This window comes from Eptesicus fuscus, chromosome 9, assembly GCF_027574615.1.
Source record: "Eptesicus fuscus isolate TK198812 chromosome 9, DD_ASM_mEF_20220401, whole genome shotgun sequence".
NCBI classification, from domain to species: Eukaryota; Metazoa; Chordata; class Mammalia; order Chiroptera; family Vespertilionidae; genus Eptesicus; species Eptesicus fuscus.
Window position 1 is genome coordinate 89,150,313 of NC_072481.1, and position 26,841 is coordinate 89,177,153.

Genomic DNA, 26,841 nt, shown 5'->3' on the forward strand with positions numbered 1-26,841 from the left:
GACTGGGCGGGGCCCTGCTCCCGATGCAGCAAGTGTGATGCGGCAGGCAACAGAACACTCTTTCAGGATGATATTGGTTTTGGTAGCATGCTGCCTGCAACTACAAAATGACAGTGCAAATGATGATGGCGGGAGAAACTGCCATTTCCCAGGTGGCAGAGAACATCACTCGCCCTGCCGATCTATTGATGCATCCCTGGGAAGTGAAACCACGAGTTCCCACCTAAGCCACTCTGTCATCGGGGCTATTAGCAATAATTGATGAAGGATGGAACCAGAAGCTGCGGTTGGGAGAGACTGAGAATCAAGTGCGGGGACCAGCAGAGCAGAAAGCCTGAAGCAAATGAGCTTATAGAGCAGATGGTCTAATGGCCCAGAAAATGAAGGTGAACAAACAGGTAGGACAGAAGTGCTATCCTGGTAAAGACATGCTTCAAAATTGAGGCCTTCTCCTTCTATAGCACAAACCAATGACCGCGCTCCTGGCATGTGCGTTTGTTAATGCCGGTGCAGCGGATGTTAAACAGATGAGAAGTGAGGCCCACTGTAGGGGCGCGTGGCTGTGGGTGTGCTTTCTGGAGGTGTTAGGTCATCGGCATAGATTAATGGTGGAGCTTCTTCCAGGTAGCACTTGCCTGGAAGGTGACTTTTGCCCATCTTTCACTAGAGAAGTGCAATGTGCAAGGCATTTTGCAGAGAGCATTTATAGGAATTTTTCCCAGTTAAGGCAATTTCCAAATGTCCTCCATTATATAAACCTGTGAAAAGGAGCACATAGAAATAGAGATAGCGAAGGCAATAGAAATCTAGCCAATGAAATCTGAATTGCTATTAGGACTGAATTTTGAATAGTTACAAAGATTGAGAAAGCTCAGCAATTAAAGATGTTTCAAGGATGGCCGGACACATGTGTTCAGTGTGAACTGGGACAGATGAGAAATGCTCTAGCTAATACAAGTGAGGAAGGACAGGGAGCCAACGTGAGTACCTGCTATGCTTGTATCTTTGTCTTATCTGTACATGTAAAATCAGCATTATTGCAGAATCTCGTAGCTGCTATCAGAGAAAGTATCTGCCCTGTGGACAATGTCAGGTCAGACTTTAAATGCATTTCTCATGGGACCTACTCTGTCGTACATTGAAATTCATCTAATTATGATGTATTCCCCACTTTGGATAAACAGTGAAAGGAGGAAAGTTCAGATTTACACAAAAGATACATCAAGGAGCAATTATTTTTTCAACTAAAGGATTCTTCAGCCTACAAAAGGTGTCACTGCAATATTTAATTGCAAGCTTTCCAGATGCATTGACAATTAAATCCCCAACCAATTTTTTTCTGTAGCTTACATACTGCACGAAGTGAAGTGTATTAATACCTGGTACATGTATTTCGTAATCGATTTTGCTCCTACTGAAAGTGCTTAGTGCTCATGTACAGGGGTGGTGCATGCGCACCAGCAGTTCTTATGGGGCCTGCTGTCTTAGGCACGACTCTGGGATCTGTCCCACATGTAAGATCAAGTCCGCCCGAGTTTTCACCGTGTTTCAACCATGTCAATATCAGTCTCCTACTTTATAATCATAGTATGTACCCAGTGTACACACACACACACACACACACACACACACACACACACACACACACTGGTTTTGGCAAAGGGGTAGGTACAATTGATAGCCACAAGTCAATCCATAAAACAATAAACAAATCATTTTTGAAAGCCAATTACTACTTAGTGCTGTGAAACCAAAGCCTTTTGCCTGGGTTGACCTACCCTGGCTAGAACTCCCAGAGGCTTGGGCTGAAACAAGCTTTAACAGTTGATGTGTCTTTTGTCATCAAGAGTGAAAATCCTATCTTCATTCTATTTACTCTATGGCCTTAATCTGGGTCTTTGCCCAGATCTCCAGGTTCATGTCCAGTTGAGAGTCTGCTTTTCACATAGCCCTATACAATATATTCTAGACAGCCAAAACATGAGCCACCCTATTTCTTTGAGTAATTTTCACTCTACATGTTTTTTTTTTTTTTTTTTTTTTTGTGTGTGTGTGTGTGTGTGTTTTTGGGGGGGGGGGTGAGCAGGTCTTATAGGGGGTTATTCATACTTCCCAGATTATAAATCCTACAATCAATTTTTTACTCTATTTCACTTATTGTTTCACTCTCATCTTCCTAAAATGGGATATTCTAGAAAACTTGTTGGACCCCATTTTGTTGAAAATGGACATCAAGGTGTATTGAACTCTTGATAAATCAGAAGAGAATAAAAGAGACAGGGGTGAACTCAACTCATTTCCAAGCTAGACAGGTAGTGGGTGCCTTGTTTGTGGTATTGCTTTGTGCTGACAAACCCAGACTTCGGGAGAAGTCAGACGATTGTGGGATAAGCTTGTTGGGGCTGTGGGAATGGGTCACACCTCCATGGCTAAATGGCAGGTTTCCCTGAAGAGAGTGGGCATTTCCATGGGCACTCATTCTGAAAGGAAATCAAGCCCAGGTCAGAAAATGAGAACGTTAGGGGCTAACCTTAGATAGAGGTGAGAAAACAAAACAGCACAATTCATTTCCATATTGTCTGTACCCCTTTCACACTATAACAGCAGCGTTGAGTAGAGAAAATATAATCTGCAAAGCCTAAAATGTCTGCTATTTTTTCCTTTACAGAAAAAGTTTGCTGACTTGTGACCTAAAGGGCTTGATAAAGTACAGAATTGTAAGCCCTAAACCCAGAGTTGCTAATTTAGTAAGTCTGGGGAGAAAGTAAAAATTTGCATTATTAAAATTTCTTGGATGATGCTGATGTTGCTAGTTTGGGGACCACACTTGAAGAAACATTGCCTTATATAATGGCTGGTTCTGCCCCAAAATGATGATTTGATTTCTATAATTTGGTCATGTCTTTTGATCACTTCTCAGTCTTAGTGGAGGGTTAAAATGAGATAAACTTCTCCAGCAGTTTCATTTATGTTCCAAGAGGATAGGTAGCAGACGGATAAGAGACAACTTTTTGGAGAGAAACCCAGCTCCACTGCCTGCTGGCTTTGTGACTTAGGGTAAGTTACCTTTCTGTGTCTCAGTTTCCTCATATGTTAACACTAGTAGTCCTGCGCACGAATTTGTGTGCCAGTAGCTTGACAGTAGCTCACTGCCACCCTCCAGTAGCTCTCTGCCCACTCTCCTGCCCTCCTGTAGCTCCCCCTGCCCCCTTCCCCCCAAACCCCCCTCATAGTTTGCTGTCCTGCCCCCTCCTGTAGCTCTCCACCACCCACTTGTAGCCAGTAGCTCGCTGCCACCCTTCTGTAGCTCTCTGCCCACTGCCCCGCCCTCCTGTAGCTCCTTCCACCCCCTGCCTGCCCCCCTCATAGCTTGCTGTCCTGCCCCCTCCTCTAGCTCTCCACCGCCCACTTGTAGCTTGCTGCCCCACCCTCCGGCTGATCTGTGATCCGGTTGTTACACGGTCGGTTGTTACATTTCACAGCGTAATGACCATTTGTATATTACACCTTTATTATATAGGATGAGGCTAATAGCATTAGTTTCTATATGTTATAAGGTTGGTGCAAACAGTAAAGTAGTTATTGCCTGGAAAGGTCCCTGGCACATATTGTGCAATGCCTATCTGGGGCTAAGGTCCTCCTTCTTCCTCAGCTTTGGCTGAACATTAAAATCACCTGGCTTGGTTCTTACCCCCAGAGATTCTGATTTAATTGATCTGGGAATCTTGAAAATTGCAAAGGGAGATTATAATGCTCATTGCCTAACCCACATGCGGCTCGTGAGCTGCGGTTTGCAGCTGTTGACTAATGAGTTTGCTGACCACTGTCATATACTACCCTTTACCTCTTTGCACACAATATGCTACAATTGCCTAATCCTCACAGCTTCCAACTATATGGTAACATTTAGTCTAGTCCAATGGTTGGCAAACTCATTAGTCAACAGAGTGGCAAACCGCAGCTCGCCGCATGTGGCTCGCGAGCCGTGGTTTGCCGAACACTGGCCTAACCTAAACTAATAAAAGCCTAGGTGGCCCTCACGCCCTTGTACCCTAGCACCCTCACGTCATCACAAGATGGCCACCCCATGTCATCACAAGATGGCCACCACAAGATGGCTGCCCCCACATCGTCACAAGATGGCTGCTCCCATGTCATCACAAGATGGCCACCACAAAGTGGCTGGCAGAAGAGGGCAGTTGTGGGCAATAAGGCCGGCAGGGGAGGGCAGTTGGGGGCAACCAAGCCTGCAGGGGATGGCAGTTGGGGGTGACCAGGCCTGCAGGGGAGGGAAGTTGCGGGGGTGGGGACCAGGCCTGCAAGGGAGGGCAGTTGGAGGAGACCAGGCCTGCAGGGGAGGGAAGTTGCGGGGGCGGGGACCAGGCCTGCAAGGGAGGGCAGTTGGAGGAGACCAGGCCTGCAGGGGAGGGAAGTAAGGGGCAACCAAGCCTACAGGGGAGGGCAGTTGGGGCAACCAGGCCTACAGGGGAGAGCATTTGGGGTGATCAGGCTGGTAGGGGAGGGCAGTTGGGAGCAATTGGGCCAGCAGGGGAGGGCAGTTGGGGGCGATCGAGCCAGCAGGGGAGCAGTTAGGTGTCAATCAGGCTGGTAGGCAGGCAAGTGGTTAGGAGCAAGCAGTCCCGGATTGTGAGAGGGGTGTCCGACTGCAGGTTTAGACCCGATCCCTGAGGGTCTAAACCTGCAGTCGGACATCCCTTGAGGGGTCCGAGATTGGAGAGGGTGCAGGCTGGGCTGACGGACACCCCCCAGTGCACGAATTTCATGCACCGGGCTTCTAGTCTATATATATAAAAGCCTAAGTGACCATTACGACCGGCCGACCAGCCAGTAGCTATGATGCACACTGACCACCAGGGGGCAGACACTCAATGCAGGAGATGCTCCCTGGTCGTCAGTGTACTCCCACAGCCAATTTCCTGCGGCCAGCCAACCTCCCACGGTCCCTCCACTTGGCCGGCCAGCCTGGATTGGCCCTGATCAGCCCCAATTAGCTGGGAGGGACCCAAGCCATGCACAAATTTGTGCACCAAGCCTCTAGTAGAAATATAATGATGGTTGCATGTATAATTTCATGTGTGGGTTTTTTGTGTTTTTTTTTTTTGGGGGGGGGCACATTTAAATAGGTAAACTTAATTTTAACAATATGTTAATAATATATTTTATTGTTGATAAATGTAATAATGATAAATTTTATTCAAGTCAATAGATCCCAAATATTATAATCTAAACTGATAACCAATATAACAATTTCATATTAAGTCTTTAAAATTGAGTTTGTATTTTACACTTGCAGTACATCTCAACTTAGACTAGCTATGTTTTCATGGCTGAGAAGCCACATGTGCCTAACTAATGTGTAACCAAGACAACAGCATGGGACTAAGTAATGTGTAACCTGGGGAAAGGGCGCAGTTGGTGATTGTGGACGAGGCTAAACCTGACTAACCACATAGAGGTTCTACCAGCATTACTGTTCTTAACTTAAATATTAACAAAGTTACTGCAGCTTCCTTCCTTAAGGTTTGTAATTGGATGTAGTTATTAAACATTCAATTTAATTGATATGGAGCTGATGGAGACAGTTTAAAAGCATGAAGATCAAGTAAAGCAGATTAATCCATGTGACTAGCAGACAAAAGACCTAAACTAGCATTAATGGAGTAGGAATTAAAACAGGGGCCCATTTTGGTCCCTTCTCAATGAACCTGGGTAGTGGGGGCTAAAGGTGTCCCAGAGAAAAGATATAGAATGGATAGTTGATGGTCCCATGACATTCTATGCAACTCTTTGATTCAGAACTTGCTCTTTAACTCCAAATATCTATACTAATAAAAGCCTTGGGGGTGATCAGGCCAGCAGGGGAGGGTATTTGAGGGCAATCAGGCCCGCAGAGGAGCAGTTAGGTGTCAATCAGGCCAGCAAGGGAGCAGTTAGGGGGCAATCAGGCAGGAAGTTGAGCGGTTAGGAGCCAGCGGACCTGGATTGTGAGAGGGATGTCCAACTGCAGGTTTAGGCCCGATTTCACAGGGATCAGGCCTAAACCTGCAGTTGGACATCCCCCGAGGGGTCCCATATTGGAGAGGATGCAGGCTGGGCTGAGGGACACCCTCCACAGTGCACGAATTTCATGCACCGGGCCTCTAGTTATTAAATATTAAGTAGATTGTGATTTTTTTTAGAACTCTTATTTACTCTACAGAGGAAGAGAATTCATCCTCTCTAGTCTTTTCCAAAACTATCAACTAATAATTAAAGGGGTAATCATGTATCCTATATAATAAAAGCCTAATATGCAAATTATCCCCTCGACTGGGAGTTCGACCAGGAGTTCCACCGGGAGTTTGACCAGGGGGTGGGGCCAACCGGCCAACCGCAGGAAGTGAGGCCCTGGCCTGTGACAGGCAGCCGCTGGGGGAAACGAGGCCCTGGCTGGTGGCAGTGGCAGGCAGCCGGGAGAAGGGAGGTCCCAGCTGGCAGCTGGCAACAGCTAGGGACCCTACCCATGCAGATTCCGTGCACTGGGCCACTAGTATTTCTTATAAAATCAAAGGAGATTTCCAAGAAAAGATAAAATAAAGATCTGCAGTTCCATCACTTGGAGATAACCACTACTGAGCACCTAAGTGTATGCTATTTTAAAGCTTTTTTTGGTGTATACATTTGTATACACTTAAATAAAAACTGGATGCAATAGTGATTACTCTTTTATAGCAAGCTTCTTTGTCACTTAACAATAGCCTTATATGTTTATTTTTATGTAATTTAATAATATCCTACAAAGTCATTTAAATACCTTAGTTTGGCCCGACAATAGTCTACTTAGTCAATCCCCTATGATTGGACTTACAAGCTATTGCCCCCAAATTACCAATGCCAAAAGACTATCACTTGGTTTTCAAATCCAATGTGCTCTTATATTGGCTAGCTGGGGAAGATGCAGAAGAAAAGAGAACATTTTGTCCACACAGTCTCATTAAACCTGACTCATTTTGTGTTTTTATCTGACTCGGATTACAGCCAGTGGGGTGCAGGTTGCAGAGGGGTGCACTGTAATGCCATGGAAGTATCAAACAATTCAGCTGCAACTGACACCATAATGGGCTGCCCACAGTGGACGCCAAGTTTTCTCACTGCTCTGCTAAGAAGGACCTGTGAACCCCAGAGGGACTTTGCTTCTGTTTAGAATGTTAGCAGCAGCTTGTGCTTGGGTATGTATTGTCTTAGTTCCGCCTTGGTGCATGTTTTTCTCTTAATTCTGGTCTTAGAAGTCATCACTTCTTTTCAACAGCATCATTCCTGCACTAGGTTGCTGGGTGGGTTAAAAAATGTAATAACTCAAGAAGCCTCTGAATTTAAGGTTTTAGTTTCTCTGGTTTAGTAGTTTGCATATTATTTGTTCATATAGCATTTGTATATTACTTTTCTGATCATTTTATACTATATGAAATTTCTTGGCAATTTCCAGAGTTCTGGCTTCTCAGCCTGCCTATGCAGCTATCAACTCCATGACAACAAAGCAAATAAATGTCTAAAGGGCTGCCCAGCATTTGAATAAGGCAAAACCAGCTTTTTGAGCTGCTAAATGGAATTGAACACTTTAATTTGGGGGACAATATCTCTTCTGTTTTATTAATTCTACTAGAGTCCAATGCATGAATTCATGCACTGGCTGGGGTAAGTGACTGCGGGCAGTTTGCCAGCTGGCTCCACCCCTGATTGGGTTCCAGGGGCTTGCTCGGGGGTGGAGCTTGCCAGCTTGAGGGGCCGCTGGTGTTCCGGTCATTCCACCATTCAGTCAATCACTGAGGAAAAATAGGTTTTCTTAAATGTGGAAGATCAAGATAATTTACTGGTTGCTGGGATTGAATGTGTCTTTGTGGCATGCATAAGCATCATTAGATAGTCACTTAGGAGGTGGGATACTTGCATTCATTTCATCACATGCAAATTCAATAAAACAAGAATTTATTGCATCTTAACTCTGTACCAGTCTCTCTTTGTCTTCAAAGTCTACAGAGACAGAGAGGAGTAAGAAATACTCCTGCCTTCAAGGAGTTCAAAGTTTGAAGTGTCTGCTTTCAAGGAACACACACATACTAGTAGTATACATGCACACACTTAATATAACTAGAATACAAAATACAATGATGGATGAGATAAGTGGAAATGTGATACACCAGGAACATCCAGAGGGAACAACTAACTGGCTTGGGTAGGAGGAAGGTTTCTGAGAGGGGGTGGTACTTGAGTGATGTCTGGATAGAAGAGAAATGGGGAGCAGGCAATGGAGGTGAAGGGAAGCATCAGAACAGCATCATGTGTGTCAAAACACAGGGTGTGGTCAGAAAATGGCAAATCATTTGATGAAGCTGTAGCTGAAGGTGCTTGTGGGCCAAGATGTGGCAGGAGAAGCTGATTAGAGTGCAATCCGTGATGAACCTTGCTCACTTAAGAACTTAGTCTTTGTTCTATAGAAATGGGAACCCCTGAAATCTTTTGGGAAGGGGGGTGATATGATCAACACTGATTTGGGAAGACTACCCCTCCCCCCAGAAGCAGTAAGGAAGTAGGTTGGAAGTCATTTCCATCTTCTAGGAAGGAGGTGGGGAGATTTGATCTGGGGAATAGAAGGGAGTAGGAAAGTAGGAACAAAAGGACAGCCCAGTATGGGTTCTTTCTTACTAAGCTAGTAGTACTTCCAAGCATACCTGTTTCCACATTTGGATTCAAAATAATTATTTTGGGGGAAAATTGGAAAGATAAGCAAACATGGGAGATAGGACTATAGATGCTGACTCCAGGTGGCAGCCTACTGAGTTGTCATTCTTCTCAGGGGTTATTATTTAATTACTAGAGGCCCGGTGCACGAAATTCGTGCAAGGAGCTTGGCCCCCTGCTTCAGCAGGAGCTGCCTCTGCCTCAGCCCCCGCCACCACGGCTTCATCTGGAAGGTGGTCCAGTCTAATTAGCATATTATGCTTTTATTATTATAGATCAGCTCAAGATACTTTGAATTCCTCAAAACATTTTATAAAATCAGGAAGGCTTGTAGACTACCAGCATTATGCTGTGCACAAACTATTCTATATAATAAAGAGGTAATATGCAAATTGACCCTCACACCCTCACAAGATAGCTGCCTACGACCAGGCCGGTGGGGGCGGGGAGGTGGTTAGTGAGGGATGACCAAATGACTGAACAGCAGGCTGCATGGGGTGACCAGGCCAGCAGGGGGTTAGTGAGGGATGACCAAATGACTGAACAAGCAGGCTGTGTGGGGCAACCAGGCCAGCAAAGGGGGCAGTTGGAGGTGACCAGGCTGGCAGCGGGGGGCAGTTAGGGGTGACCAGGCTGGCACGCAGAGGTGGTTAGGGGCGATCAGGCCAGTGGCGGGGGGGGCAGTTGGGGGTGACCTGGCCGGCAGTGGGGGGCAGTTAGAGGTGACCAGGCAGGCAGGTGGGCGAGTGGTTAGGAGCCAGCGGTCCCTTGCAAGAGGGATGTCCAACCGCCGGCTTAGGCCTGATTCCCGGGATATATACACACACACACACACACACACACACACACACACACACACTAGAGGCCCAGTGCATGAAATTCATGCATGGTGGGTGTGTCCCTCAGCCCAGCCTGCACCCTCTCCAATCTGGGACCCCTCGAGGGATGTCTGACTGCCTGTTTAGGCCCAGGATCAGGCCTAAATAGGTAGTCGGACATCCCTCTCACAATCCAGGACTGATGGCTCCCAACTGCTCACCTGCCTGCCTTCCTGATTGCCCCTAATCGCTTCTGCCTGCCAGCCTGATCACCCCTTAACCACTCCCCTGCCAGCCTGATTGATGCCTAACTGCCCTCCCCTGCCAGCCTGATGGCCCCTAACTGCCCTCCCCTGCCAGCCTGGTTGCCCCTAACTGTCCTCCCCTGCCGACCTGGTCACCCCTAACTGCCCTCCCCTGCCAGCCTCATCGCCCCTAACTGCTCTTTCCTGCTGGTCTGGTCCCCCCCCCAACTGCTCTCCCCTTCAGGCCTGGGTCCCCCCAAACTTTCCTCCCCTGCAGGCCTGGTCCCCCCCAACTGCCCTTCCCTACAGGCCTGGTCACCCCTAACTGCCCTTTCCTGCAGGCCTGGTCCCCCCCCAACTGCCCTCCCCTTCAGGCCTGGTCCCCCCACAACTGCTCTCCCCTGCAGGCTGGGTCCCCCACCAACTGCCCTTCCCTGCAGGCTTGATTGCCCCCAACTGCCCTCCCTTGCAGGCCTGGTCCCTCCCAACTGCCCTCCCCTGCTGGCCTGATCACCCACAACTGCCCTCCCTTGCAGGCCTGGTCCTTGCCAACTGCCCTCCCCTGCTGGCCATCTTGTGGCAGCCATCTTATGTCCACATGGGAGCAGCCATCTTTGACCACATGGGGGCAGCCATCTTGTGTATTGGAGTGATAGTAAATTTGCATATTACTCTTTTATTAGATAGAATATATATACATGCATATATATATACATATATATATATATTAGAAGCTCAGTGCATGAAATTCATGCATGGGGGGGGTCCTCTCAGCTCAGCCTGCACCCTCTCCAATCGGGGACCCCTTGGGGGATGTCCAACCACCGGTTTAGGCCCGATCCTGGGGATTGTGCCTAAACCGGTGGTCGGACATCCCTCTCACAATCTGGGACCACTGGTTCCTAACCACTCACCTGCCTGCCTGCCTGGTTACCCTAACTGCCTCTGCCTTCCTGCCTGATTGCCCCTAACCCCTCTGCCTGTCTTCCTGATTACCCCTAACCCCTTTGCCCCTGCCTGCCTGATTGCCCCTAACTGCCTCTGCCTGGCTGCCTGATCGCCCCTAACTGCCCTCTCCTGCCGGCCTGATCTTACCCTCAACTGCCCTCCTCTGCCGGCCTGGTTGCCCCCAACTGCCTCTGCCTGCCTGATTACCCCTAACTTTCCTCCCCTGCCAGCCTGATTGCCCCTAACAGCCTCTGCCTCGGCCCCCACCACCATGGCTTTGTCCAGAAGGAAGTCGGATGTCCGGAAGATGGCCAGTCGACCTGGTCTAATTAGCATATTACCCTTTTAGTAGTATAGATAGATTATATAGGATAGGATTGCTTAAATGGGGCGGGGGAGCCTTTTTCATCAGGAGGAGATGCTCTTGGCAGAAAAATTACATAATCCCTATATCTGGACTGATAGCCTGCCATATGCACTATACTGCCAAACTGGTCATGAAAAAATTGAACCGCTTTCTTACACCTTACACCAAACAGCTGTTGCCCTCAAAACCCCTCCTCAGCCCCCCACCTTAGGTTCTGCCTTCTCAGTTCACCCAGATTAGGTTCTGATTGGTCGATTTCTATGCCAGTCAGCGTCTCCGGGCCTATCAACAGGCCTGATCAGAGAGGAGGGGCTGATCAGCAGCCCCAGCAAAGACCAGAGAGAAAGAGAGGCCTGGCTGTTGGCCAGGCCTGGAGTGAAAGAGAGAGGCAAGTGCTGATCCACAGCTGCCACGGAGGCTACGGATCAGACCCTGCTTCTCTCTCCCCAGGCCTCTCTCTGGACCTGATCCACATCTCCCTCAGCAGTCAGTGCTGGGTCACCACGGCGACCAGGCACTGACTTCTGGTTGGTCGAGCCTCCGGTTGTTGTGGATGATATGGACCATGGGTTTTTATATATTAGAATTATGAATGCTGAAAAGTCTGTAACAGAATTTCAAATAACTTTAAGGCAAACAGGAAAATAATTCTATATTAAAATTTTCAGACTTTCCATATTCCAACAGGCCAACCTGTTGGGAATGAACTATACCTCTCACGTTTCCTTAGCATTTTGTTTGTGCCTCTTTAATGCACACACCACACAGAGTTTTGTGGATCTCTAATCTCCTCTAGCCATCATCAATGTCCTTGAAGGCAGAAACCATCCTTGGTTCATCTTCAGGCTCCCCAAAGTGCTTTGCACACAGTAGAGACTTAGTATTGAAGGAAGGGAGGAAAGGAGGAAGGAAGAAGTGAATGAGGAAGAAGGGAAGGAATGAAAGAAAAAGTGGCTGATGGTGGGGTGAGGAGTCTTGGACAGGAATGGCTGAGGGCAGGTAGAAAAAGTTCAATAGGGACCAGCTACTGAACAGCTCTCCGTGCTCAGAAAATACATGGATGAACCCGAGTTTGCATCTTCACTATGGGAAGGGGATCCCAATTTCTTTAGAGCCTTTGTTTAGAAGCGTAATTAGGTGATTTCCCTCCAGCTTCCTTGAATGAGGAAATAGATGAGTATCTCAAGGGTGGGGGATTAGGGGCATGTTCCCCCTTGGCCAATGGGAATGGTAAGGGGACCCTGGGAAGAGGAAAGGAACAATTTCTGGGGAAGGAAAGTCACAGAGCAGACCCAACTTTTGGTTAAATAAACAGAGGCATCTCAGGGTCTTGGTGAAGATGCTGGGTGAGGACTAGGAGGAGAGGCGAGGTGGGAACAGGCTGGAGGGGGGTTCCTGGGCACTACTGAGGTAGGGATGGCAGAGTTGGCGGCCTAGTGGGTGGAGAAAGAGCAATAATACAATGGGTTTTACACATCTGTACTTTGAATGTAGCCACCTACTACCCCATCAGTCAATGACTCAAATGAGAAAGACTACAGTAAAATGCTGACAGTCAGAAAGCTTCCCCCTGCCACTTTTTTTTTTTTTTTTTTTTCAGAATCCATTGCTATATTGAGGAGACGCTGCCAGTAAAGAGATTGCTGAGGAGAAAGTTGGAAACACTTTGAACAGCAATGGATTTGGGGAAGCTACTGATTCTTTCTGTTGCCAACCCTCCTTTTTTATTTTTATTTTTATAAATAAAGTGCCACAATTAACACATGTTGTGTTTATAAAGTACCTTATATATGGTTGTTTAATTTGATTTTCACACCCACATGGTCAGGTAGGCCCTGAGGATGAGCCTTATGGTTATTTTTATGTAACAGCATATGGCACAGCACTTAGATGCTGACATGTGAAGTGAAACTTGTCCACAGGTGAGGGGCAGGGCCCAGATCCCCGCCAGGTGTCCTGACCTCAGCAGAGATCTTGTTCCTGGGCCTCAGCAATCAGTGAGAAAGACAGACAACTTACCCCCTTTCCTTCTTCCACAGAAAGAAAACTTGGGAAGCTCCTCTTCACAGATGGGATAGGAGTAATTCAAAACGGACACTCCTCCCGTCAGGAGACTTGCATCAAGAAACAACCCTTTGATGTCCTCTCCTAAAGGAAAAGAGATGGGCTTTACCTAGTGTGGGTTTTGCTGCATATCAAAGCATTAAAAATTTATACACATCCGAGCCCCCAAAACTTGCATTTCCAGCAGTCTGTGCTGCATAGGGAACTGTTTTCTTGGTAAAACAGCATGTAGGCAGTGGTGCAGGGGATTGTGGTGCCAGCCCTGAGTATGAGATGAGGTGCTTTCACAAACTTGATCTGCTTGGAGGAGATAGTTTATCTGCTGCGCTCCCCTGCCCTGATGCCATGGCCCCTTAATGTGGTGGCTGCAGGTCTGGCTTCTATCACTTTTCAGCCCCATAGTATCAGATACCTCCCTGATAGCACTGGGGTGTGGGCAAGCCTGCACACCCACACTGTTGCTGGGCAGATGTTGTAGCATAGTTACAAAGGAAGCTTCAGGGTGCTCGGCAGTGCTGGCTTCCAATTCTTTCTGAAACTTTCCTCCATTCCTCGTTTTATGTTCTGCTCCATTCTCCTTTCATTCTGCATTTCTCTGTCTCTCATAGCATTTATTGAGCTGCTGCTATAGAGTCCAGATGTTGCGTGAGGTTTGAGAAATACAAGGATGCATGAGAGTCCTTGGACTCTGGGAATGTTCCCTCCATCTCTGTGGACTGACTCCCCATGCTAAGTTTATTAAATCCTCTGCTCTTTTAGAAAGGAGATACTCTAGGAACTATAGCAATATGATGATTAATTGTGATGGCATGACCATACAAATATAAACAATCAGAAAGCATTTGAGCTCATTGATTGGGGTGGAGTGAGAAGATATTGCATGCCTTTAACTGAGTCAAGGTTGAAGAACTATATGAGCTGTCTGGGAAATGAAATAACACAAAGACTAGCCATGTTGCTGGTGGTAGACTTGTTTGTTGCTGAAATAACTAAACAAAAATTCTCTCCTGAGCAAACATCAATACTTAGGCTCAAAATATTTTCTTTCTCTGCCAGATATACTGATCCCAGGTGCTTGTATCATCCAAATGAGTGCCTAGAGTCTTTTCAGTACAGAAATCACAACATTAAATGAGAGTTTTACTCTATCTGGATGTTACCAGAGAGAGAACTGAAGAGGAAGATGGAAATAGAGTTAATTCCACAGAGTGCTGGGAGCAGGGGCTGAGCCAGCCACTCCAGTTAATACAAGTAATTGGGTGTGTGAGCCAGGAAGAGGCGGTTTTATTTCATGTCAATAGTTTTACTTACTCAGAATGATTCCAAATCTAATGTTGATATTTGATTTTAAGTGTTGGGAACACTGGTCAATAGAAAAGCCAAAATCTTGTAATGGATCTGCCAAGAGAAAAACAGCAGATTAGGTGTGAGTACACCATATACTCTGTAGACTCGTATTCAAAATTCACACCAATGATATTCTTTTTTCTATATGAGTCACTAAAATTGATTCAGAAACATACTGCCCAATACATTGCTTGCATAAGTCCCTGATACTTTCAGCAACCCCTCACGCTCTCTGTGAAGGCAACGCTGCTCAGTGTCACGTTCAGTCTGAGAAAGGAGCGTGGTGTCTTTTTGGTGGGTTACATCTTCACTTGTTAACTTTTTATCATTGCTTGAATCTTTTTATTTCCTGAACTTAGACTTAAAATTGCTCATTGATTGAACAAAACACTTCACAAAGTATTTGTTGTTATAATGAAAACAGAAGAATCTATATGCAGATTTTCAAAATTAAGACCTGTCTTAAAAATTCCATCCCATTCCATCCCATCCTATTCAATGTAAGGCTTTTTCCCCCCAAATATTTCACTATATGTAAGGTATCATGTTAGATCTGATAAGGACTACAAAGATCACTTTTTTACACATAACATCTACTTATTCAAAAATTTTCAGTGGTTCACCTATCCCAGCGGTCGGCAAACTGCGAGCCGCGGTTTGCTGCTCTGTTGACTAATGAGTTTGCCGACCAATGTCATATACTACCCTTTACCTCTTTGCACACAATATGCCACAATTGCCTAATCCTCACAGCTTCCAAATACACGGTAACATTTAGTCTAGTCCAGTGGTTGGCAAACTCATTAGTCAACAGAGTGGCAAATCACGGCTCGCGAGCCGCATGTGGATCGCGAGCCACAGTTTGCCGATCACTGACCTATCCCCTAGAAGAGTGTCAAGAAATGTTCTACCGGCCCCATCTTCCACCCTCCATGTCACAAAGCCATCCTCCATTCCCTGAGGTCGGGGCTGCAATGTAAGCACCCAGGAAGTTCCCACCGTGCTTGAGTTACGCACGCGCTTCCTCCCATTTATAGTCGTCTCACCCCTTTGGGACATTGTCTAAGTACTAAGGTGTTGCTCATTCCCCTTGTCTTTGTGAAAGCTTCCCTGATAGTCACCGAAATATTTGTTTGCTGCTGAATCCTTAAAGCAGTTATGTCTGAAATACTTTTTAAAGTGCACAAACATGTATGATTTTATACTTTGCTCTTTGATTTACCCCATAATGCAGAACTCCTAAAAGGCAGGAGCTGCTGTTTTGTTTTCCATTCCTTTTTCCTTTATGTTTCTCACTGGGCCTGAGAGAGGAGAGCTGGGTCTACATTGCACTAGTCCCTGAGCTGCTCACTTTATTTATAAGAGTTTTCCATTGAATTCTTCAGACTCCCAGCATCTAGCAGAGAGCCTCATGATCGGACACACAGCAAGCACTGGATAAATCACATAATGAACGGATGAAAGGGCCGTGTAATAAGCCACTGTCTCTCAGCTCCAAACCCAGCCTCCCAACTCTTGCTTTGTGAAGCTGGGGCTCTTCAAAATCACATTTCTTCTCTGCTAGAGGTGCCAGAGGGAAACTGAGGCTGAGCGGGAGGAGAGACTTGCTCCTTCCTGCGTACTTGCTAGTACTTGAGAGTGTCACCTGGTGAGGGCAGGTCACCCTGTCAGTGGCAATTGGTTCATGTCCAACTCTCATTTGCACCTTCCCAGAATCAGCAGAGGCTCGGCTTTGCGGCCCGAAGCTCCTGTGATGACAGTACCTCAGAAGCTGTCACCCCTTCTCCCGAAGTGGGTGTTACAGCCCCACAGGGCTCTTCTGTCAAGCTTTTGGGTTCTAATAGCTCCAACCTCTGCCCTCTGCTTTCCCAGCCTTTGGGGTGGTAACTGCATCTTCACTGTCCCCTTTTTGCTTCTTTGGTTCTCTAAGAACTGCTTAGGCAATTCCCTATATTAAATTCTCTGTTAAAATAACTGATGTGGTCCTGTTTTCCTGATCAGGTCCAGACCGCTACAACAAATAATGATCTTGAGAGATAGGTATGATTTTCCCCATTTCATAGATAAAAAAAATATAGACTCAGAGAGGTGCTATTAACTAGCAGGGTCAAGATTAAAACCAGAATTAAAAACAAACAAACACATAATTAATTGCCTCTTAGTGTTGTGCAGAGGCATTCACAAAGCAGAGCCTCAAAGATGCATGTTCATTACTTGATTTGAAAGATGGCCTGGAATATTTGTGTGCAGGCCTGTGGCATCTGCTAGTTCTCTTTCATAACTGGTTTCAATTTCAGCTGAGCTATGAGCTCACATTTGTCAGTGATAGTGTGCCAGACAGTTTCATCACCCACATTGCTGACCTGGGGGATGCATAATTGTCTGTGGCTTTTGCTGTAGAAATGATCGCTAGGCAATTTCAGCCTTGTAAACCAAATCTAGTGACCTTTAACCTGGCCGCTAACTTTTCTGGGGGGAAAGCCATTTTCTCCTCTCATTTTTCTTCAGAAACATCTCTGTGCTGTCCAAGGGCTTCCTTCAGCTTGGCAAGTAGGAGAAGGGGGTAAAAATGCAATTGTTTCTATTACATACTTGGCACTTGGTATTGAAAAAGAGAGTCCAACTAACAGATGTTTAGAAAAGTACATCTGAAAATTGTGAATAAATTTAGGTTGCTACCTGAGGAAAAATAAGAGGCCTAGTGTGTAATGCTTAGCTACTTAGCAGTTACAGAATGATACTGTGTGTTTATCAATATTTAAAGATATAGATAGAGAGAATAAACTAAGGACAAAGAAGGAAATAAAATATGTCTTTGATCCTGGAAAAATATTGTTAGGAAAATAATCGTAATAAGGAACAAAGTCACAAAGAAAGCAGTAGGCTTTCTGAAGATGTGTTTATAAAAACAGAATATTAGATTGCTGGAAAAGCTCCTTGGGTTTGGCGATCTTTCCTATCAGTTATTTCAGTTTCACATTTGAGAGTGAATATGCAGCTTGCAGTCATCTTGGGGGACATGACATCAGTTCCTCCGATTCCCCAAGTCCATCCTCACAATCTCACATCCTCCCCCTATTGGGTTGTGTTTGCACTCAGGCACTCAGCATGCCCTACATTTCACTATATGGTCTGAAGACCTCTGACATTCCTCCACTAGATGCTGCCAAGCGGGCTCCCCAGCCTCAGGGCCCGCATAATGCCTTAAGATTATACAGGTTCCACATAATTGTTTGCTGAATTAATAATAAGAGTTACATGCACATTTTTTTGTGGTGGTGTGCATCGTAGAAGGCACCTTTAGCGTCTCCCCACTAGATACCAGCAGCACGCCTGCCCCCAACTCCAGCTGTGAGGACCAAAAAAGTCTTTAGACATGGACAAATATCCCCTGAGGGACACCCTCACCCTGTGGAGAACCACTGCTTTAAAGAATTGCTTTGTCAGTTACCAGATTACCAACTGTCTCAGAATCACCTGCCAAAATAAAAGGTGGTGGATTGCATGTTTAAAGTCGTTCTCTTTATAAAGAATTTGAACTGACGGGGGCGAGGCAGAGACTTGCCCTTGGGCACTTGCTCAGGTGATTTGCAATACATACACATTGGGTTACGTGAACTTGGATGTTGTGAAAGAGTAAATTGGAAAGTTAGTGAGAGTTGGTGTTCTCAGGCTTCCAGGGCAGAGAGAATGTTTCCTCCAGACTCGTCATTGAATAGAGAGCAGCAAACAAACTGAGCAAAGAAGCGAAGCTTCATGGTAAAATATATAATCTGCTCATGTAAAGTATTTTTCCTTAGCCTCTGAGTTCCTTGTCGACATGTATGGCTGCCACCCAATGGAAGATGGTACTTAGAGTGAGTGAGCCCAGCGTGCCCAAAATCGCCCTGCTGCCCCCACCATCCTGGGACATGGGTGCATGGAAGCAGCCCCCCCCCCCGCCCCCAACAGCTGAGAGCTAGTCCCCTGGGACTGAGAAGTGGCTCCGGGAAAGCAGCGCAGCATCTGCCTGGCTCTCCAAGGGCAGCAGCAGCCGCCAGCGTGTCCTGGAACTGCTTCGGGATCACCCACGGAGTGGACCAGACCTAGGTAAACAGGAGGGCTTAGCCTGTGCAGGGTCTCACATATCTCAGCTCCGGAAACATTCTTGTGCCTGAAGCTCTGGAGGTGGCCTGTGCTCTCTGGGGCCCGGCTGGGACTGGGCGGTCGTCCAGGAGAAGACAAGCTCACCTGGGTATTTTCTAACCAGAGTTCGGGTCTCAGCTGGACCCAGGGGAAGGAAACAAAACCCACTGGCACAGCCTCGGGAGGGGCATTCCCCAACCAAGGACAGGGAGGCTGCGAGCCTGGTGGGCCCTGGGCAGTGTCTTCCCAGGCTCATGTCAGTAAGTCCCGAGTCAGGGCATCGCTGGGCGCCCTGCAGCCTGGTCTCTGGTTGGGTGGTTTGAGGGATAGAGGAGGAGCCAACTCTCATGCTGCTCATGCCATTTTTCTATTTCATAGCTCTGCTTGAGGGGTTTTGTTTGACTTCATATTTGGACATAATTATATTCTCACAGAAAGTTGCAAAGAGATAAAGCGAGGTTTTAGGTACCCTTTACCCAGCTCCCCCCATGGTAACATCTGACATAAAATATAGCACAGTATGAAAACTAGGAAACTGACATAGATATAATTCACAGCACTTATTCAGATTTTACCAGTTCTACATGAGCTTGTGTGTGCATCTGTGTGCTGTGTGCACATACATGGCTTACAGTTCTATTGCTTAGGTTTTAAAACCTGATGCAGGGTGGGTGAACACTGGCTCCCCTGCCCCATGGGAGGTGGGGTTCTTACAGCAGCGCCACCCCGAAAAGGAGCTGGTGCTCCTCCAGCCTCACCTCCGCTCGCCTCCCAGGTTCGTATCCAAGTCCATCCCCACGCTTGTCCATGTCCTTCCTGCTGCATGAAGTTTGTCTCCCTCTCTCTTCTCTTTCCCTCTCCCTCTTCCTGCTGCCCTCCTCTCTTCTGCTCTCTTCCCACCTCTCTCTTCTTCTCCCTCCTCTCACTCCCGTACCTCTCTCCCCCTCTTTCCAGGCTCTCTCTCTCTCTCTCTCTCTCTCTCTCTCTCTCTCTCTCTCTCTCTCCTTTTCTCCCTCCCTCCCCCTTTCCCTCTCTCTTTTTGTCCTTGCACCCACCCAGTACTTAGATGGATGACATCTGAGACCCAGAACACTGACTTTTCTTCTAATACTATAGCTTAACCTTCTGGTTCACCCCTGTAACCCCATTACTTTAGGAGCTGGTGTTGCTTCCTACATGTTCTGTGAGCAGAATACAGGCTGACTCTAGGAGTTAGAAATTACAAAGCATATTTCATAGCATGCTTTCAATAGAGGCACAGCTTGGGGAGGGGAGGGAAGGACAATAGAGAATGGGGAGGCTTTACCATTAACACACAGCTTAGCTGCACTGGCGAGATCAACTCTAACAGTTTATGGAGAGGAGAAACACTTGGGCAAAGAGATTGTGAGTGAAGCTGGTTTGCTTCTGGTTGCTTAATAAAATAGTACCAGGTAGCTTCTTGTTATTTAATAAAAGGGGTATGTTAGGGTTCTCTAGAGAATATGCATGTGCTATTGTATATGTATAATATACAGGGTGTCCCAAAAATGTATACACACTTAAAAAGCTGATAGCTGTTAAATGAAAATGAAATGTATTTTAATAAACACTGCCTTTGTAATTACATCCTGTATAGGTATTACATAGATAATATACACTGAGTGGCCAGATTATTATGATCTCTGAACGCATAATAATCTGGCCACTCACTGTATATCCTATATAATAAAAGGCTAATATGCAAATTGTCCCCTTCACCAGGAGTTCGACCAGCAGGCAGGCCGGCCAACTGCCCATGTCCCCTCCCCCTGGTGAGGCTGGCCGGACCCCACCCATGCACGAATTCATGCACCGGGCCTCTAATATATATCTATATACACTGAGTGGCCAGATTATGTGTTCAGAGATCATAATAATCTGGCCACTCAGTGCATATAGTAAATACATATAGTATATCTAATTTATGTATCTATCATCTATTTATCTACCTGAGAGGTTTATTATAAAGGATTGCCTCACATAGTTTGGGTTGGTGGACACAGCTGACAGGCCAGCAGGCAAGAAATTTGAGATTACATGTCACAGTCTTGAGACTGGACTTTGTCTTCCTCAGGAAACCTCAGTCCTTTCTCCCAAGGTCTTCAGCTGATTGGATCAGACCCCCACACAGTGTGGAGGACAGTTTGCTTTACTCAAAGTCTTCTTATTGTAAATGTTAATCACACCCACAATGCCTTCACAGCACATCCTCACCGAACAGCTGGCGCCAGAGCCTAACAAGTTGAGACATAGAGTCCCCCACCACAGGGGCCTTTTGTGTCACGCTGCCCGAATCCTCAACAGCTCTTCCAGTTGAGCATTCACAGCCCTTCCCACTATGGTCAATAGTTAGCTCAAGATTTAAATGCCTCTAAATGGCTCTGTACATTTGTGGGATGAAGTTTTGGAGCCCCTACCAGTGGCAGGAAATATGTGGAGTGCTTGGGATACAGAGGTTAGAAAAAGCCATCTCAGTTTCAGGAGTATTATGAATAGGGATGTCCTGGTCCTGTGGAAGCACCAAGAGTGAGCCAATAACTTCCTGGGAGCCAATGATGATTTTAGAGGGAGTGGGTGACATGATCTGATCTATGATTTCATTGCCTTTCTATCCAAATCCTGACCTCTATGGGAAATGTTACCTCATCCCACAAGCTTCTTTCTCTCCATTCCTATGAACTTATGATTTATGCCAGTTATTTAACATGTAACAGACTGCATTGTGTACTTACTCAATACGTTATGTGATAATGCCTTGCATCCCCAATGAATGTCTGATCCTCCAGGGCAGGATTTTTCTATTATATCTTATCTATATATATAAAAGGCTAATATGTAAAGTGTCCCCTCGGGAGTTTGACCAGGAGACCGGGAATTCGATCGCTCACTATGATGTGTGCTGACCATGAGGGGGTGGCATGGAACGAGGGAAGGCCTTGGCTGGCAGCTGGTAGTTAGGGAAGGAAGGCCCCAGCCAGCAGCTGGAAGGCCCTGATAGGCCCTGATCACCAGCCAGCCCTAGAGACCCTACCCATGCATGAATTTCATGCCCTGGGCCTCTAGTTATATTATATCCTCTTATGTCTTTGATTACCCTCCCCTTCTCATTGTGTCTGATATGCACCTGCAATGGCAGGTGCTAACTCACTATTTGCTGGATAAATGGCTCTTGCTTTAATTCTCTACTTTCAGAAGACATATTTACCTCTATCTGCAGTGCAAAAATCAATTTGAATAATTTCAAATAAATGTCTTGTGAGAGGTTTAGATCTCATACAGGAAAAATTTGATTGCTTCTCTGGGGCCTTTGTTCCTTCACAATCCAGCTCAACTTCACGCCTCTCCAGGATGCTATCTTCCCTTTCATCATATGTCCTTTCTCTGGTCTCGCACTGCAGGCTGTGTATATCTTTCCATACCTTTATCATCACGAATGTGCTAAGTATTGCTAGTTTGCACCTCTCATGGATTTTACTAGGGTAGGAACTATTTTATAACCAGAGTCTATTCTAGTAGCTGTGTCCAGGAATGTCACTTGGTTGGATAAATAGATGGAAAGGAAAGAAAGTCAGATACTTTGATGATAGCAGAAGGGAAGTTGAGCTTGTACTTGCAGGTTTGCTGGGCGCCAGCGATTACTTGGAAAGCCTAAGTTGTGAGGCCACTAATATTGATCTCTCCTCACACTCAGAAGGCTTTCTGAGAAGGTGCTAGTGCATTAGCTTCGTCATCGTAATAGTGGGAATTTGCTTTGGCACTTATGATAGAGTTCCTGAGTGTAGCTGAAAACCCAGACCCAGTCCAAATGCTAGCAGATATTCCTGTCATCTTTCAGAATTCTTTTCCAAATAAAACAAAATAAACAATTTGCTCTTGACATCTTCCTTTAGGTTGGATGGTTACCAATTCTACAAGCTTATACTCTGTTTACAATACAGGTCTAGTTATGCACGAATCTGAAAATTTGCCTTCTTGTGTAGCTGTATTTTGGTTGGGTTTTTTTAATTTTCCTGTTGTGATTCATAGGAAAACATTAAAGGGTCACTGTGAATCGCTAAAAGGAGCATGATGAGTAAAGCTTCAGCGAGACGCCATTGCTGGAAATTCATTATCATAACAACACAAAATTAGCCTTCATTTTGTCTGTCCTTGATGCCACTGTGGTGTGCTCCTTCCACTCTTCCCTCACTCCTTCCCTGACTTGGAAGAGAAAGACATGACATACAATGTGGCAAATATATTCTAATCTATGTTGTTCTGTCATTTCCTGATCTCTTCTTTTTTACACTTGTCAAATCTTATCACTATAGAATGGCACAGCAAGGACTCCTGATGGGCCTCTATTTCAGATAAGAGTAGTTCCATTCCCATTCAAGTCTTTTTGGTCAACATTTCATTGGAAACACACACACACACACACACACACACACACACACACACACACACACACACAGTCTGATATATGACCTGGCTTCTTGTGTAATCAAAATGCTTAAATATGTTCTTGATATTGACTACAACAAAAATGGAATGAACATCATCACAGTGGATTACCTATTGTTTGTAATGTGAGAGGGTTCCAACATCTGCAGGCTGTCTGGTAAGCTTAGTGAATGCATTATTGAGTATAAATGTATGTTTGGTGCTACCAAATTCAAAATTCTAGATCCCTCAACTTGTCTGCTTCTAACTGTAAAAGAAATGGAATTCAATGGAATTCATTATTGATGGAAAGGGGTATTTACCTGCATGGCCCCCTTGGCTTCTGAATTCCACTCCCCCAGAATAACCTGAGATTGGCTTCCATCAGCTTAGGATGAGATGGTTTTTGTATCATAATGTAAACATTTGAGACCATAAAGAGATAAATGGCAATGAAGACAAGCTTTTATCCGAAATACCTCGTCAAATGTCTTAAGAAAAATAAGACCCATTAGAGGCTGATATGCTTGATCTTTTGGGTCTTAGGAGTAGATCAACAATGAACTCTAAATGCACAGTTGTATTGTGTGTTACCAAGAGGGCACCATGGTGCCACATAGCACAGAAACTTAACATGAGGATGAGAGAAAACTAGAACCTGTCCTATAGGTGACAGATAGTGGCTTGAGAATGGGAATTCTAATGTAGCTTCTCATTCATTTCACTTAAATATGTACTTGATATTGACTACAACAAAAATGGAATGGACATCGTCACAGTGGATTATCTATTGTTTGTAATGTGAGAGGGTTCCAACATCTGCAGGCTGTCTGGTAAGCTTAGTGAATGCATTATTGAGTATAAAGGTATGTTTGGTGCTACCAAATTCAAAATTCTAGATCCCTCAACTTGTCTCTAGATCCCTCAACATTTGGCAGGAAGAGCACCAGGCCTTGGTTGTACAAAGTCAAATCAGAAAATGCATCTACTCTCATCTGGATTGCAACACTCCCATCATCTAATTACAATGCCATACAACTGAATGATAGACTCATTAAAAGATACATGTATACTTCACTCTCTCATTTATAGTCAACATAGAGTCAATGTTTTATGGTCTTCTCTGTGCAAGGTACGTCTTCCATGGACGCACTTCATTCTGTCTATTTTGGCCCCTTTTTAATCTTAATGACAATGTTGCTATCCACTCTTTCAATCATATGTATTAACTGTGTCATACGCACCAGACACTGCTAGCTAGACCAATTGGGGCAAGAGGCTCTTGACCAGGCCAGATACCTGGAGCCCCAGTATTGGTTAAGCAGTGATGAAACTGCCAGGGCTCCTCCAAGTCTAGAAGCATCGGGGAGCCTGTCTATTCTGTTTGGTATTGATAATTGTTTAACTTCCTGTAACTAATCTGGAATCAGTCCCCCTGGGATAGGAAAACGGAGTAAAGCTTGCTTGTTCTGCTTTTTTGTTTTGTTTTGTTTTTAATGGGAGAGTAGAATTCAGAGCATGTCTCCACTGCACTTTGAGCATGGGGGTTTGGGTTTCACAAGCAGGCAGACCCCCCTTCCCAGGGGGGATCCTTGGTGACTTCATGAGTCCCGGGCTGAGGAACAGTGGGACCCATGGCAGTATTTGGTGACATCGAGACACCACCAGATACACCCGTCATATTTCATTTCTGCATTTCGCACAAATCTGTTCATCTCTGACAGGGGACCAGAGCTGGGTCCCGATGTGCAGGGCGGTTCACCTGATGGTGTGTGGCTGCGAGGGTGAGTGCTGGGTGTTTGTCCTCGGCGTCTGGTGCTGTGGAACATGATGCATGAGTGACAGAAACTGGTAAGCTGGCTGGGAGGTAACAGCCGAGGGCAGCGCTGGCCTTGCTCATTTACAGAACTGCATCTGAGCCCAGAGTACTGGGAGTTCCCAGGTATACTAGTACTTGAATCATCCATTCTCTCCCAATCTTGTGAGTGGCCAGGACACCGGGTATTAGTATCCCCATCATGTGATGAAGAGGCTGAGGTCTAGGGCAGGGAAGGGACTGTCGTCTGCGGACTCAGCCTCCAGTGCTCTCAGTGCTGATCCTGTGGCTCGGCCCTCCTGCTGCCACGTGGGAGACACAAAAAGGCACTAAGAAAAAGAAAGAAGCAGAGCTTTGGACAGAGGCAAAACGAGTCCAAACACATGCGCCAAGACCCTGCTCCTCTTACGCTGCAGGCTGATCACAGGAAGGAACAAAAAAACCCAAAAAACAGCTTCCCAATTATGCTATGCTTGCTGGCTGGGGTCAGGTAGGTCACTGCTGCCCTGCAAAGGGACACGTGCTTCTCTACCCAAAAGACACTGGCATGGCACAGAGTGAAAAGCAGAGGCATCGGAAGGTTTTTGTAGGAATCAAGAAAAGTGAAGTTTGTAGAGCATCTAGGTCAGTCCCAGGCAAATAGTAGATTCTCAATAGAAAGGCGCTGCTGACTATTCTCATTGCAGCTGTAGAAACGAACTTCTTTTAAAAATTTTCTTTTTAATGCCAGAGCACTCTAGGTTTAAAATAATTTAGTCAAGTTCAGTAGATATTTCTGGAACAAAACCTAGATGTCAGCGAGGGCCTTCCAGCCCTTGGGCTATAAATAGGATTGCATTGAACACAATTTGTGGTCCGGATGCTTGCCACCACTGGTTCTCAAACTTGACTGTACATTGGAATCACCTGGGTGGCTCTAAAAACACCCAGGCCTGGGCCCCACCCCAGGAGGCTGGGTGCTGCCTGGGCATCGAGATTTTTCAGTGCTTCCAGCTGATGCCACAGCTCAGCCTCATTGGAAACCACTGTTCATAAGCCACACCAAGTTCTGCACTCGGTCCTGGTGCATGCGCTTGTGGGTGGGCTCCCAGATCGCCAATGCATCCCTCCAGGCTAAAGTCTCACCCCTTCAAAGTTTTCTTCAGAAATCTTACAAACCTGCCCATAAGTTTAATAGAATTTCTGAAGATTGGGGATTTCGGGAAGGCATGCCCCTCCCCATAAGCTACCTGTCACCATATTCCTGCCTACCTCCCTCTCTTTTTTAAAAAATTATTTATTTATTTTGTTAAATTGATTGGGATAACATTGGTTAATAGGATCATATAAGTTTCAAGTGTACATTTCAATGACACATGTTCTGTATATTGCATTGTGTGCCCACCACTCAAAGTCAAATCATCTTTTGTCACCATATATTAGGCCCCCTGCACCCTCCAGCGCCCCTCCCTTCTGGCAACCATCACACTGCTGTTTGTATCCATAAGTTTCAATTTTACATCCCACATATGAATGAAGTCATATGGTTCTTAGCTTTTTCTGACTGACTTATTTCACTTAGCATAATATTCTCAAGATCCATCCATGTTGTCACAAATGGCAATATTGCATCATCTCTCTAACTTTTGTCTCTAGAGAAACAACAAAGTATTTCTGTCTCAGTGCTGGGGAAGAAACCACACCAGGTCCCTGGGCCTCAGCAGCTACCCCAGTGACTCCTTAAGGAATTCTTTCAAAAAAAGCAGGGCTCTGCTAGTTAGAATTCTTATAACAACCCCTAAGAGAATTTTTTTTCTATTTTATTTCAGGACTAGAGGCCCGGTGCACGAAATTCATGCACGGAGGGGGGGGGGGCGTGTCCCTCAGCCCAGCCTGCACCCTCTCCAATCTGGGACCCCTTGAGGAATGTCCGACTGCCCGTTTAGGCCC

General features: G+C 45.9%; 1 protein-coding gene and 1 long non-coding RNA gene across 3 annotated transcripts in view; one reads left to right on the forward strand and one right to left on the reverse strand.

The window, feature by feature from the left end:
- The window catches only part of LY86 (lymphocyte antigen 86), a 66,099-nt gene that overhangs the window by 15,545 nt on the left and 23,713 nt on the right, over nt 1–26,841 (reverse strand). For both annotated transcript variants that reach the window (XM_054720929.1, XM_054720930.1), the window contains exons 3-4: nt 14,493–14,579; nt 13,137–13,265 (exon numbers count right to left, since the gene is read on the reverse strand). In XM_054720929.1, coding sequence (XP_054576904.1) covers nt 13,137–13,265; nt 14,493–14,579 — 216 coding nt within the window. The remainder of the gene's footprint in view (nt 1–13,136; nt 13,266–14,492; nt 14,580–26,841) is intronic.
- Nucleotides 62–12,873, forward strand: LOC114227559 (uncharacterized). Its single transcript, XR_008556960.1, has 3 exons — nt 62–398; nt 2,669–2,717; nt 12,718–12,873. It is a non-coding gene; the product is annotated as an uncharacterized LOC114227559 (long non-coding RNA).